Source organism: Dasypus novemcinctus, chromosome 19 (assembly GCF_030445035.2).
Source record: "Dasypus novemcinctus isolate mDasNov1 chromosome 19, mDasNov1.1.hap2, whole genome shotgun sequence".
Lineage (NCBI taxonomy): Eukaryota > Metazoa > Chordata > Mammalia > Cingulata > Dasypodidae > Dasypus > Dasypus novemcinctus.
The window spans coordinates 33,684,203-33,698,209 of NC_080691.1; the positions used below are offsets into that span (position 1 = coordinate 33,684,203).

At 39.9% G+C, this 14,007-nt stretch overlaps 1 protein-coding gene across 13 annotated transcripts in view; it reads right to left on the bottom strand.

Annotated features, from left to right (window-relative positions):
- Positions 1–14,007, bottom strand: part of GIT2 (GIT ArfGAP 2) — a 62,550-nt gene that overhangs the window by 15,910 nt on the left and 32,633 nt on the right. For 5 of the 13 annotated variants that reach the window (XR_011646521.1, XM_058281543.2, XM_058281539.2 and 2 more), the window contains exons 10-15: positions 12,384–12,456; positions 12,036–12,133; positions 10,861–10,972; positions 7,665–7,807; positions 5,592–5,741; positions 1,423–1,671 (exon numbers count right to left, since the gene is read on the bottom strand). Coding sequence is in view for 12 of the 13 variants with exons in the window: in XM_058281543.2 (XP_058137526.1) it covers positions 1,423–1,671; positions 5,592–5,741; positions 7,665–7,807; positions 10,861–10,972; positions 12,036–12,133; positions 12,384–12,456 (825 nt within the window). In the remaining variant the exon portion in view is untranslated. The remainder of the gene's footprint in view (positions 1–1,422; positions 1,672–5,591; positions 5,742–7,664; positions 7,808–10,860; positions 10,973–12,035; positions 12,134–12,383; positions 12,457–14,007) is intronic. The other 8 variants (XM_058281545.2, XM_058281541.2, XM_058281542.1 and 5 more) reach the window with 4 other exon arrangements.

Sequence of the window (14,007 nt, forward strand, 5' to 3'; positions counted from 1 at the left end):
AACAACTCACTACTGGTGATTGGTGCTGAAATCTGGGAGAGGCGTGCTGGCGGCCAGGACGGCCCAGGGACGGATTCCCAGACATCTAATAAATTACTCCCGTAAGCTACTGAGATTAATAAGCCTATTTTTCTATAAGGGAAAACATAATATCTAGCATAATTTGTCAAATTTTTCAATAACTTTTTAAATATATTGTCTAAAATGAAAATTTGTTTTTCAATCAGGACCAATATGATTGTGTATGCGATCTATTCTTTAGTAGAGATATAGGAGTTTTACAAAAACATGACATCCTTACACACTAAATTTTTAAAATTGAAGAAGTACACTTTGAAAACAACAAAAGTTGTTTTCTCTCATTTTTGTTTTCAGTTTTATAAAAATAAGATTCTTAATTTAGTTAGTGGCATTCCCATTACACAAAATGAATCAACTGCCTTACAACATTAAATCCAAACAACTTAAAAAGAAGTTAAAATATGGACATCATATTACAATATAACAACATTGTAATTTTACTATATCCTATAGTTTGACAAAATGAAATTAGGGTTTAATTTACTAGATCCTATACCCTTTAATTTGCATTTACCCAGAAAACTGTAAAATTTGACCAAAGAAATAACAACTTTTAGACATTTAAAAAGATATATATTACTCACATAAAACAGTTTCAAATGCCTGCATCATTTTTTCAAAACATACATTATTTTTATAATAAATTAACCCAAAAGAAATATTATTTGAAAACCTTGGGACACAATACCTTTTCCATTGTAAGACTGTTAGTACCCTCTTACAGAATACAATCTTTGGAATACAATGCTTGTAAAATCAATGCAGAGTTTTTTACACTCTGTTTTTGTGACATGACAGAGCAACAGTCTCTCCACAAGAGGAGGAGGAGGATGCAGAAGCTGACCAAGCAGGGACACTGACCGCGTGGGGAGGGGCTGCTGAGGCCTGGGAGGCGTCTGGGCACGCCGTGCGTACTCAGGCCAGGCCTTGGACACCCGCTTGCCTGCTCCAACATCTTGGATTCTAAGAAGAGGCACATCCCTTTTTATGTCAAAGAAGACGACACTTCTGCTAGTAAGCTTTACGGTTTTTGAAAATGGGGAAGGGAGCTTTGTAAAAAAACGTGTTCCAATATTGGCTGGTTGGGAAACTATTATGGACATGGAAGCGGAGAGGGCAGTGGGGACCGAGCCGGAGCCAGAGTCCCCAACGCCGTTGCCCCGTGCACTGGTGGGAACACGGCAAGCATCTGTCGACATGTTAATACGGCAAACACGGTGACAACTCTCGGAGCCAAAGTGGGCAAAGCGGAGACGTGGGGGTCTGCAGGTTCAGAAGAGGGAAAGCAGGAGTCAGGCTGGATAGAGAGTGGACAGCGGAAGCGCCAGTGGTGTTACTTACGTGCGCGGGGAAGGGCTGGAGTCTTGTCCTGCTCTCTTCAGGGTGGTTCGCTTCTCCCAGGGGGAGATAGGGTTTCTGACCTGATCCCGTCTCGTACATGGACATGGGCCTACTGCCCCGGGCAGACGGACGTCGCTTTAAGGAAGAGTGGTTGGAAGTGTCTGTGTACTCAGAACCAGTTTGCACCTGATATATATTGGTTGTGGCCTGTTTCCTGAGGTTCGAATTTTCACTCTGGAGTGTTTGAAGCTGAAAGAAATGTTTGGCAGTGGGACTGTGTTTTTCTAAAGCAAGCAGAAAAAGCAAACATGAAGTAAACGAATACGACTACCAGCTTTAACAGTAAGAACAGTAACAGCTAGCTGGGTTGAAAGTAAAAGGCAACTACAAACAAGTAAAACACAAATCGACTCACTTCGTCACTTAAGCAAATTAAATAGCTTAGTTTCTGATTGTGGAAAAGCTGCAGCTTGGGATTTTTAAAAAACTAGAGACAAATATCTAACCACTTAATAAACTGTCATGGTGGGGCTGGGAAATGTTTGCAGGCAAGCTGGACTCTGGATTATTCTAAGGCTGTCAAGCAAGAGCTTGAGATCATCAAAACATCTCTTAGGAAACTTTACAAATGAGCCCTAAGCAATTTGCAAATGCCAAAAATCACAGCAGACACCATGGAAGCAGCACAAAGATGACTAGAGTTGCTTTGCAAAGCAAGAAAGGCAGTGAAGTTGAGCTTATGAAAAATTAGATCAGCTATTGCTTTCCAAAAAGCCAACAAGAAAAAATTATGATCAATCAGTTTTTATTACATAATACTCTTGATATTCCAAACAATTTTGCACTTAAAAAAAAAATCTAGGGAACTAAACCATGGTAAGTTTGCTATATTAACATATCACGAGGAAAACTGTAATTTTTATTGAACTATGTTAACATCTTCATCTGAATGTTCCACGGAGCATGCTTGCTTCCCTCTGATGATTGATCATCTTTCAGCCAGGGCTGGAATGTTTGGCCTTTCTCTCCTTTGACCTTGGTAGTGTCAGCTTTAAACGCTCTAATCTGCCTGGCACCACCCCATTTTATGAGAGGCTGCCACTCGGAGACCCTGAAAGCTTGTTCCATTTCTCACAGGCAGGCTGCTTCGTGGAGTTTGATGAATTAGAGTTAAGGGATCAGCAAGGAATCATGTTCCTCTTTAGAGTCTGACATTTTAAACACAATTAACTGTGTCCATTCTGCCCAGTGTCCTTTCCCCTTGGGTGCGCCTTCATCTTCCGTGACATTTTGTAAGCTGGGTGTGGTGTGAGTTCAGCTGTCTACTCTTTGACAGTGACTGTAAAATCTGACCAAATTCCTCACCAGTGCCAAGGTTTAAGTCCACAAGCAACTGTATTTGCGCCAGAAGATCATTACTTTTTCAATGGCAAACCCATTCAGTATTAGGAGTTACTTTTAATTTTTATTTAGAATGCACCGATCTCTGAAAAATACACCAAGAGTGGCTGCTCCTCTTCATTAATTAGCATCTTTTCCAAGCAACTGTTAAATATGAAAGATCAGATACAAATCATGCTACTTTGTCAACTGTATATAAAAAAACTTTACCTAACTTTGAAATAAACAAGTCCTACATACTTTTTATTAATAGCACAAACCTTGTGAAAGTGTGAGTTAATGCATTTCTCACAGAACTACCCATGGCCTCTCGCTTTTCTCAAAGAGCGATCCATTAAGGAATGAGCGTCAGACTGCTTCGAGACCACAGGGGATTTAACTTAAATCTGAAACTCCCTTTCCTAAGAACAGCTGCAAAGTGACAAGCTGCCATGGAAAATTCCTACATTCCAGGATACAGACAGGCATCAGGTGCCTGTAGAAACTATTTATCAAGGAACACACGTCCTAAAATGAAGTGGTCTAGGTCTGGAGTGGGGAGTACGACCAATGCCCACCCCTCAAAAAACTGACTGGTGCGCTCGCTCGTGTGTTTGTCTGCCTATGAAAAGACCTCCTGTTAGAGGTTTTTAGATGAAGCCTTGAAACTTTATCCTAACACTTGTCATGTCTCTATGACATCCAGCCTGGATTTTGTCTGGATGTGTTTTGATGAGCATAAGTTCCTGGTCTCAACTGAAAACATTTTGGTATTCTATATTTAGAGAGATGGCCTTGGATAACTTTTAATGATGCTTATCTTAATAATAACGAGGCTACCCTGTTTGGAAGGGGTATAATAGGAAATAAAGAGTTATGGCCAGGGAGCGATGTGGCTCAAGCGATTGAGCACCTGCTTCCCACATGGGAGGTCCCGGGTTTGGTCCCCGGTGCCTCCTAAAAACAAAAAAAACAGAACAAACAAACAAATGAAAAAACCAACTCAGGGGAGCTAATGTGGCTCAGTGGTTGAGCGCCGGCTTCCCACATGGGAGGTCCTGGGTTCAATCCCTGGCCCAGTACCTCAAAACAAAAAGGTATAGTCAATTCAACAGGTTCAGAAATCAAAAATACATCTGAGAATTAAAGAGGTAATCAATAAGCCGTGGCAAATAATTTCACTCTGAATTTCTTAAAGAATGTTAGGGCTTGGCTTTCAGAGATACAAGGTTATTTTTGGTGATTTCTGCAAATACTAAAAGGAGGATTATAGAATTAAAAAGATGAAGCTTAGCAGATTGATTTATAATGGCAAAGACAGCACATTTCACAAAAAGTCACTTCAACGAAGTCATTAGTCCAATTAATGGAATAAACTATACCTCATTAAACAAAAGATATTTCAAAAAGACAAAGGAAGTGCCAGTCCTGGGTGTTACAACAAAGCAGACCCTTTACTTCCATTGAGTGCAGACTGCTGCTAGAACATCTGGAGGGGGGGCCCTGCACACCAGCCTTGGGCACAGAGGAAGCATGTTCAGATTAGTTGTTGAGTGGCAGCAATGCCACGTCCTATTAACTGACTGATTAAAAAGTGTTTGTTTGGGGTCTGGTTGATTTTCAGGTACTCTTTTTCCCTTCTATGATTATAGGTATTTTAGCTAGGTATCTCTAAAAATTTCAAGAAAAAAAAAAAATCTAAGACTCAACACCAAAATGAACCGAGACCAAATTGCAGGTGAAGGTGCACTGCAGGTACCTTCCCTAACAGGCAGAAGAGTAGTGGTCCCTTTCCAGTTCTCTGGCCTTCCTTTAAAAAGCATCATGAGAAAGGGTCCAGTCACAAAGGAAATGCGTCATGTCCTTGGGTTTTGAAAACGATCAGAAACATACCACTCTTCAAATGACAGTGTGAAGAAAAAGATATATAAATTGTTGTGTTTTGGTATAAGTAAAGTGTTCAACTGGGTATAATTTAGAATTTTTCAACTTTCTTTTCTTAGCATTCTCATAAGGAATTACATATATATAATCTCCCTCTTGAGTATATTCCTTGCTGCTATTAGCCACACTCTACAGGTGTTAATATATACACATATTTCTCAGTTTCTTAAAATGCACAGAATGAGAAAACACTATATTAATGATTTAGCATTTTCTTACAAATATACAAGTCTCCCTAATATGAATGAAATATTTTCTTATTTATTGAGAACCTACTATATATTGCAGGCCCTGCTCTAGGCTCTGAGGACACCACAAATAAGTGGTAGCTACTGGTGAAATATAAAGCAGGGACGTGGGATAGGATTGTCAGAGTTACACGGGATGACAATTTAGAAGAGTAAGCAGGGAAAGCAGCCCTGGCATGATGTGGGAGGGGGTGTGGAATGCTGATAAGCACATACAGCTACCTGTTCAGGGCTTATGTCTGCTCTGTCTTCATGGTGTGATTATTCATTAGAACTGGCAAAAGGAAGAATCACGTCCATGCAGTGGCAACCAGGTTCCCAGGAAGCACTGAAGCAAGGGTTACTATAACTGATGAAAATACTTAACAGGTTATGTTTCTCCTTCTTGGGAAACTGACTCTAGATATATTTCAGATCAAAGCAATTTCATTTGAAATAGCCAAACACATCCTGCTTCTGAAAGGACAGCTTGGTCCAAGGATTTTAGGTCTATTACAACTGTTTTACTTCTCTCTGACCACAAGCACAGGGCTGGAGATTCTTCCTTATACTATGGGATGAAAGAATCAATCATCCTGACATTGTATAACATGTTACCTTTTTCTGCATAATTCTCAGCTCGTCACTCAAGTTGTTATTCACCTTCATTAGCTGTTGTATCTTGGCCTCAGAAGCCACTAGAGCGTTTTTGACCTCCATAAATTCCTGTACAGTGACTGGTCCATCTGATAAATCTGAATCTAGGCTCTAAAAATAAATTGGGGAAAATGTTCACAATCTGAGATGATAACAATAAAGACTAAAAGCTAAAGAATCTCAAATTCTGACAATGCCAGTTGGACTGCAAAGTTAAACCAATGACGCCTTCTGAGAATAACATAGAACTAAAACATAGACGTAAGGTCAATATAATACTTAATCAATGTTTGTTCTAACAAAATAGAAGTGTGGCCAAAAATCTACTCTGATGAGGACTTTCTGAAGTGGCTTTGTCTTGTTTGCCTTTCTCTCACTCATTCATTTTTCTCTTTTATTCGTTCTTCTACTAATGTGTTCATTCCAAAAGATGTTTTTACTGAGCATCAGGCAGTGTTTTAGGTGCTCAGGAGAGACCAGAAACAAAACAGACAAAGATGCCTGCTTCCATGGAATATACATTCTGCAGAGTGAGGCAGATTAGAAAATGAAATTTTGTGAATATATCTTATGCGAGAAAATGGTAAACGCTTTGGAAAAAGAAAAACTAGAGCAGGGTAAAATTGAGCTGGGAGCTGAGGGAGGATTTTTTTTAAAATTAGGGAGTCGAGGTGGGCCTCTGCCGAGGTGAGATGTGAGCAGGAGCTGGATGGCGGTGAGCAGTTAGTCAAATGGATACATGGAAGAGGAGCACTGCAGGCAGAGGGCAGCGCGCAGCCTGAGGGAGTGGAGGTGCAGGGCAGCGGGGTGGGAGGTGAGCCAGCCAACAGAGGCCCCAGGCACAGAGGTTCTGCGAGGACTTGGGCTTCTACCCTGAGGGGAATGGGCTGCTTCCGGTGCAGCCGGGCTGAACGACTGCTGCCTGTCCCCGTGGGGTCCCTGCACCTGCCAGTGGCATTGGCATCCTCAGGGTCACGTGAGCTGAAAACGCTGAGCACACCTTGATAAGTCCATCTCCCCGCTTGAGATGTCCAGTTCATTGCCAAGACTTTTCTATCTACCTCCTTATTCACCCACTCTCAAATGTTTGCAGAAGCCCTTCTGTGGGTCGGGTCCTGGGTGAGATGCTGGGGAGTCAGCAGTGGGCGGGCAGACCAGGACCCTGCCCCCTCTCCCCTGCTCATGCTCTGGAGCAGGAGTCTCTCTCTCATCCGGGCCCTGAGGTGGCTTGGGTCTGCTCTGGTTTGGACCCCTTCCAGAACATCCTAACCAGGCTTCCCTCCTCTACTCTGCACAGTCCTCCCAAAGCATGGCTCTGACCAGCGCCCGCCCAACCCATCTGAAAGCTCCCTGGGCTCTGCACTGCCCACAGAGGTCCAAGCAGGGCCCCCGCCCTCTGCTGCAGCTTTGAGTCCCATTCCTTCTATGCTGTTCCTGTAAATGTCCAGGTCTTCCCCAGATACCCTGTATCCACATTCTCGTCCTTCCCTCCCTCCTCCATGTGCCCAACTCCCAGGCATTCTTAAAGGCACATCTTAAGAGCAATCCTGTTTGCAAAGCCTTCCCTGATACTCTCAGTAGTAAGTAATCTCTCCGCTCACTCCCCAGCTTCTCTTTGTACTTCTCAGGACATGTATCATTTTGTACATTTTATTCCAATTATTTCTCCTACTGGATGGCGACATCCTCATGGGAAGTGAGTCTCCCTTGTGCAGCACAAAGTATAATCCAGAGAAGTCACTTGGTAAACATTTGTTGAATAAATAAAAAACACTACTCCTACGTTTTATGAAGTCAGATTGCAGATATTTGCTCTTTAGCAATTGACTGCAGAATGAAGGGCTCCCTATTTAAAAACTATTCACCTTGTTTCACCTTTGGATGCCCAGGCTAGTCATGAACCCAACTTTAACACCATGTAAGTACCTTTCACAGGGCTGGCCCTCAAGTGATTTACACATAGGGCAATTTTGCAGGAGAAAGATTTTTGAAAAGAAACACACCCCTCCTTCTGCGTGAAATGTGCAGCCCTACCTTCTGCCTGTTTGCCTTGCTGGTAGTGGTTTCCAAGTCTGTGTCTTCATCGGAGGCCACACTGTCATAGTCCGGCTGGTCATTGTCTTGACTCTCAATACTGTGCTGATTATTAATTGTTTTCAGTATGAGCTCCACATTGTCTATCAACAAAAGCAAATAACTTTGTTTCAGGCTTTTAAAAAATTTCCAAAAATCTACTGGGAGGATTTTTGGGGTTCGCTATTTACAGAACCATGAGAAAAGGACAGGGGAGTGGGTGTAGCTCAGTGGTTGAGCCCCTGCTTCTCATGTATGAGGTCTGAGGTTCAATCCCCGGTACCTCCTAAAAAAAAAGAAAAGAAAAAAAAAAGAAAAAAGACAAGAATTGGCAATGTGAAAATCACATCAAATACAGGGTAACAGAAAAAATTATCAACAAGATAGACAGTCTTACTACAAACTGCATTTAAGCATTCCTCTGATCTACTCGACAAATATGGGGCAAATTAAGGAGATGATTTAGGAAAAAGCTGCTCAGAACAGAAAGCAGGCCGTCAAAGTAGAGCCTAGAACCTAGATGCTCAAAGAACAGGGACACTTGGATTTAGGCAGCTGAAACCCAGCTGGGGTGGGAGAGGGAGAATGAACCCAGTGGACACATACACTTATCATTAGGAAGGTGTATTCTGTGGGGAGCAGGGACGAATCTATAGGCTCCAGCATTAAAAAAAAATTTTTTTTCACACAAATCAATTTTACTGATACATATTAATAAAGCATAAATTCATCCATCCAGTATATTTTTGAATAAAAGATTTCACAAACTATCTGGAACTCTCCAATTTTTTCCTGGCAATTCAAGCCAACCTCTGATTTCTAATCTTGTTTCTCAGGTATCCTGATGGATGATAGCTGGGTAACAGACTATGGTTAGTTAAAAGGAAAAGGTGGGAAGTGGACGTGGCTCAATGGATAGAGCACCTGCCTACCATATGGGAGGGTCCAGGGTTCGATTCCCAGGGCCTCCTTACCCGTGTGGTGAGCTGGACCATGCGTGCAAGGAGTGCCCCATGCGCAGAGTGCACCCTGCAAGGAGAGCTGCCCCGCATGAAAAAAAAAGTGCATCCTGCCCAGGAGTGGCGCTGCACACATGGAGAGCTGACGTAGCAAGATGACATAACAAAAAAGAGTTGCAGTTTCCCGGTGCCACCAAGGGTGCAAAGCTGACACAGAAGAACACACAGCGAGTGGACACAGAGAGCAGACAATGGGGGGGGGGGGGCAGAAATAAATCTTAAAAAAAAGGGAAAAGGCCCTATTTTAAATTCTAAAATTAATACTTAAAATACACATAAATATCATCTGATTATAGAAGTAATACAGTTTCAACATAGAATATCTAAAAACTAATGAATAAGAAAGACAATGATTGTTTATAGCCACTGCTTTATGCTGGTTTATTTTCTTCTAGTCTTTTTTTCTAAGGATACATAAGTATGTATTTATACTTATATGTGGTATACTCACTTTATAATATACCTATGTATGTATATATGCATGTGTTCCTTAAAGAATTGGGATTATACTTAACCTTTAAATATTTGTTACTTTATCATGTCATTACATATGCTCTGGGGAAAATAAGATGTCTGTGTTCTCTTCAAATACATAATTGATTGTTCCTCTATTACTGGTTTAGTTGTGTTTCATGTTTTCTCTGTTATATATAACATATATAATATTTGACTATTTCCCCTCAATCAATTCCTAGGAATTGAAGTACCAATCAAAGAATACACATTTTGAGACTTCAAAGTTATGTTGCATCTTTACCAAAATTTACTAAGTTTTCTTAGAACTTCTTGTTCCTGGTTGATCCAATAAAATCAAATTCCTGAAAAGGTAAGAAGGCACTCTGGAAGAACAGACACCAAACTGCTGTTAGTTAATGATTACTGTCTTTGGGGACTGGGCTGCTGACTGAAATGTAAATTATATGGTGCATAATTTATTTCATTTAAATGTTTTAAAAATATATTTTATTTCTATAATTAGGAAAAAAATAAGGATACAGTGAATGGGGTTGGGGAGGAGATGTGCTCCTAAGTGTAGACACAGGACCCCTGAACTACTGAGCTGGACTAGATATGTACACCTCTGAAATAGGTGCTAGTTATTCTCTTAACAATTTTAAATCACAATAAATTTCATTTTAGACATTTAACATCTAACAAATTTTAATGACTTAAAACACAGTTTTGTAAGTAAGTAACAGAAAGAGAAGCAATTTTAATCGACAGTTTCTTCTGTCCTCTAACATGACCTAAGTCAGAATTTTGGGCTAAATTCAGGATGCAATTTCATAGGAATGATAAATGATCCAAGAGGAAAAATCATATTTAAGGTAGATCTGAGTAATAGGTAATAACACTGAAATATTTTTAATACATCAGGACTAAAAAGATAAACTTTTTTAGTCACAACATATTACCCATTAAATATACTTTCAATAAGCCATCTTGTTGATGCCTGCTTTAATCAATTTATGACTTTAACACTGTGTTAAGTTTAGAAGGTCAGAAAAGTAAACTTTTACATGTTTAAAACAGTTAATTTTTGGATAGTTAACAGTAATATTGTAATATTTTGGGGGCAAGGGCAAAGAAGATATATCAATTCTAAGGGACACCAGCAGTGAGGTATAAAGAGGTATGGGGTTTTTCCTTTCGGAGTAATGAAAACATTCTAAAATTGACTGAGGTGATGACAGCACAACTCTGTGATGAAAATGAGAACCACTGAGTGTACACTTTGAATGGACCGTACAAAGCACAGAACTTTATAACACAGGGAATCTGGTGGTGAAGACAGACTGTGGTTAACAGAACAAATATGAGAATGTTCTCTCACAAACTATAACAAATGTATAGTACTAATACAGGGTGTTAATAATCGACTGGGTTGGGAGAAAAATACACCAAATGTAAAAGATGGGCCATAGAGAGTAGTAATATTTTGACAATGCTTTTGCATAGTTTGCAACAAATGTTTCACAACAATGCAAGGTGTTGAGTGGTGGGGTGATGTATGGGAGGCCTGTATGCTAATATTTGTGTTTGTTTTGTAAGTTCACAAGTTTTACTATATACTTAATGTTTATGTATATTCATATATGAATGACATACTTCGGTAAAATTTATTTTTAAAAAGTTACCTTTTGAACTAGAGAGAGGACTGCCTTGCTGTCTCCTTTTGGCGTCACTGAGAATGTCAATAACCAGCGTGGCAAACTCATGGGCATTAAACCGAGCTAATTTCTGTCTGCCCTAAGGGCAAGAAAAGAAATTGGAAATATTCCCAAGGTAAAAAATATATACGTATCTATTCACACAAAACTGATCAGACTATTACTAGACTTTTGCAAAGACCTTCCAGCACGGTGAAAATATAATAAAAAACAGTCATAACTGAATCAAGCATTAAAGTTTTCCATGCTAACAGATTAAAACCACTTTTATAAGATTAGTTCGTAACATTTACAATTCTCACAAGACGTATTTATTTTTGTGAGCAAAAACAAAATGCTCCTGGTTAATGCTTTTCTTTTTAATATCAATTCAATTTTTAAGTAGACCCAGTAATGAAAAATTAAATTGTAGGGAAATTTTGAAATTTCAAGATGAAGTTAAAGCTTAGGTGCTGAGATCCCATCTTTATATATAGCCGTTAATCAATATAAAGTAAAATGTCTTCCTAAGTTACTCAACATTTTTCCTGGATGGATGTTTAGACTGTGTTAATAAATTATTATTATATGTAGTGTGTAAATGAAAAAACTGTGCAAAAATCTTTGTAATTTTTTATTTTGTTAACACATATTCCAAAATAAGGAATTCCCATGTAAAAGGATGTACCTAATTTTGAGGCTTCTGAGACTGATTAATAAATTACTTTTCCGAAGTCTGCAGCAATTGAAACTCTTTATCAATAGCATGAGAAAACCCATTTAGAACGTCATTTATTGTATATTTTATTAATTTGCTCAATGAAGTTTCATTTATGCCTTAAATTGCTCTCTTTGATTACTAATGAGGTTAAACATTTGTTCACATTTGCAAGACATTTATATTTCTTCTATGACCTGCTTTATATTCTTTCCCAGTCACCTACTTACATCTATAGCTTTTATCAATTTGTGACTTATGTGTCTGTATATTTACATAAATATGTACACTGGTGTGCATGCATGAGTGTATATATATGAAGGATATTAATGTTTTATCAACTGAAAAACTTAAACTATCTGTCCTGGACAAATAAAATACCATGACACCAGTGATGCCCAAAATAATAAATATTATTGGTTACTTTTCAAACTCAGCCACTTGCCTGGTTCCGTGTTGATGAGTACTCTGGGTTGACCGGAAGGAAGGGAACGACGGTTGTCTCGGTTACCAGGGTGCTGTGGTTTTGAGTGGCAAGCCAGACTAGCCAGAGGGAAGAGCCAGAGAGAGAATCTCGTCACCACGGTGCGCCGCTGCTCCTCTCAGAGCGACGGCTTGCACTTTACTAGGGAGACCCGGGGAGGCATGCTCTGAAGCCAACATATGCAAAAGTAAATGTCGACACACATGCTATCAGGACAGAAGGAAGTGGGCAAGTACAACACCGAGGCTGGCAGCTACTGCTGCCCACTGGTAACAGAAGCTTAGTAGAGAAAGCCACATGTTAAGTCACCTGCATCAGTCTCTCGCCTGTCAACTTCATCGTACACATCCATGGCAAGTTCTTCAAACAAATGATTACTTAGCTGAAAGTAAAAAAATATCAGGAACACAAGGGATAAGGATTAATACTAAGAGAACGAGAGGGCACTGTGATTTAGCCACCCTTTACCTCCAATGTCTTACCCAAAGCCAGTGCTTAGTAAATGCCTACTGTTAAATAATCAGACGCCAATTTTCAAAATAGTACAGCTCCTCCAGAAACACTGGCCTCCCATAGCAGTCTAAAACTCTGATACACAGATATGATCGTTGCTGTTAAGGACATGAGATGCGCCCAAAGTGCACAATCTCGAAAGCAGTTTCCAGCTCCTTCATGTACTATTTATTACCCTTTCAGCCTCCTCTGCTGCTCTTGAGAGAGCATGGCAGTTCCCCAAAATGTAAGAGATCCTAAACTCCTGGTAGGATAAAGAAGACAAAACATGCCATGCTGAAAATTAAAATGTGCCATCAAACAAAACACTACCAGGTCTCAGTTAAGTTTCTCTATTGTCTTCCTCACTAGCTGTCCTTCAATCCTCAAAAGAACTGGGTTTCCCTAACAAAGCTTAGATGGACTAATCACACTAATCAACTTTGTTAGTTGTCAGTGTCAACTAAGAAAGCAATCGCCACATGGACTGGTGTGTGCACAATGAAATATTATTTGGCTGTAAAAAGGAATGAAGTTCTGATATATGTACTAACATGGATGAAGGTATCATGATGAGTTAAATAAGCCAGAGACAAAAAGACAAATATTGCTGATTCCACTTATACGCAATATCTAGAACAAGCAAATCCCTAACGGAGTCAGAAACTAGACTACAGAATGGATTCTGTATGGGAGATGGAAAAGTTTTGGCAATGGAGGGCAGTGATAGTTGCACAACATTGTGAATATAATTAACACCACGGAATGTCTTTGCAGCTAAAAGGGGGAAATTTTAGATTATGTATGTTACTAGAATAAAAAACCCTAGGACTGTACAGCACAAACTGTGAGTCCTAAAGTGAGCTATGAACTATAGTTAAAAGTTCAATTATGTTTCCATCAGCTGTAACAAAGGTATCACACTAATGCAGAATGTTACCAGGGAAAACTGTGTGTGAGGATATATGGGAACTCCATTTTCTGTATCACCTTTTTTTTTTTTGCTAACTACAACTTCTCTCTAAAAAACAAAACAAAGTCCCACTGTGCAGCATCAGTGCCTAACAGACTGAAGTGCCTAACTGCTGGCAGTGGGGAATGGGCAGGACAGTTAAAGTTCTCCTCAATTCAAACCAGGCTAAGCTCCCACAAGGGCAGCCCCAGCTCTCCTTGCACATTTTCCCTCCTAAAACCGGTCCTGACATTTGGTCATGACTTTGTAATTGACTGCTTCCCTGCTCTTTGAGGGCAGACACTGCATTTATGATATTCTCTACCCTGTTCCTTATATTCCACAAATAGTACCTGGCACGTAGGAGGTGCTCAGTAAACATTCACTCACAGACAGATCAGAAGGTATTTCATGCACCAATTTAAAATGCTAGCTACAAAGACCTCAGAGGAACATGTTAAAATGGGTACAGTACACTGCTGGGTGAAA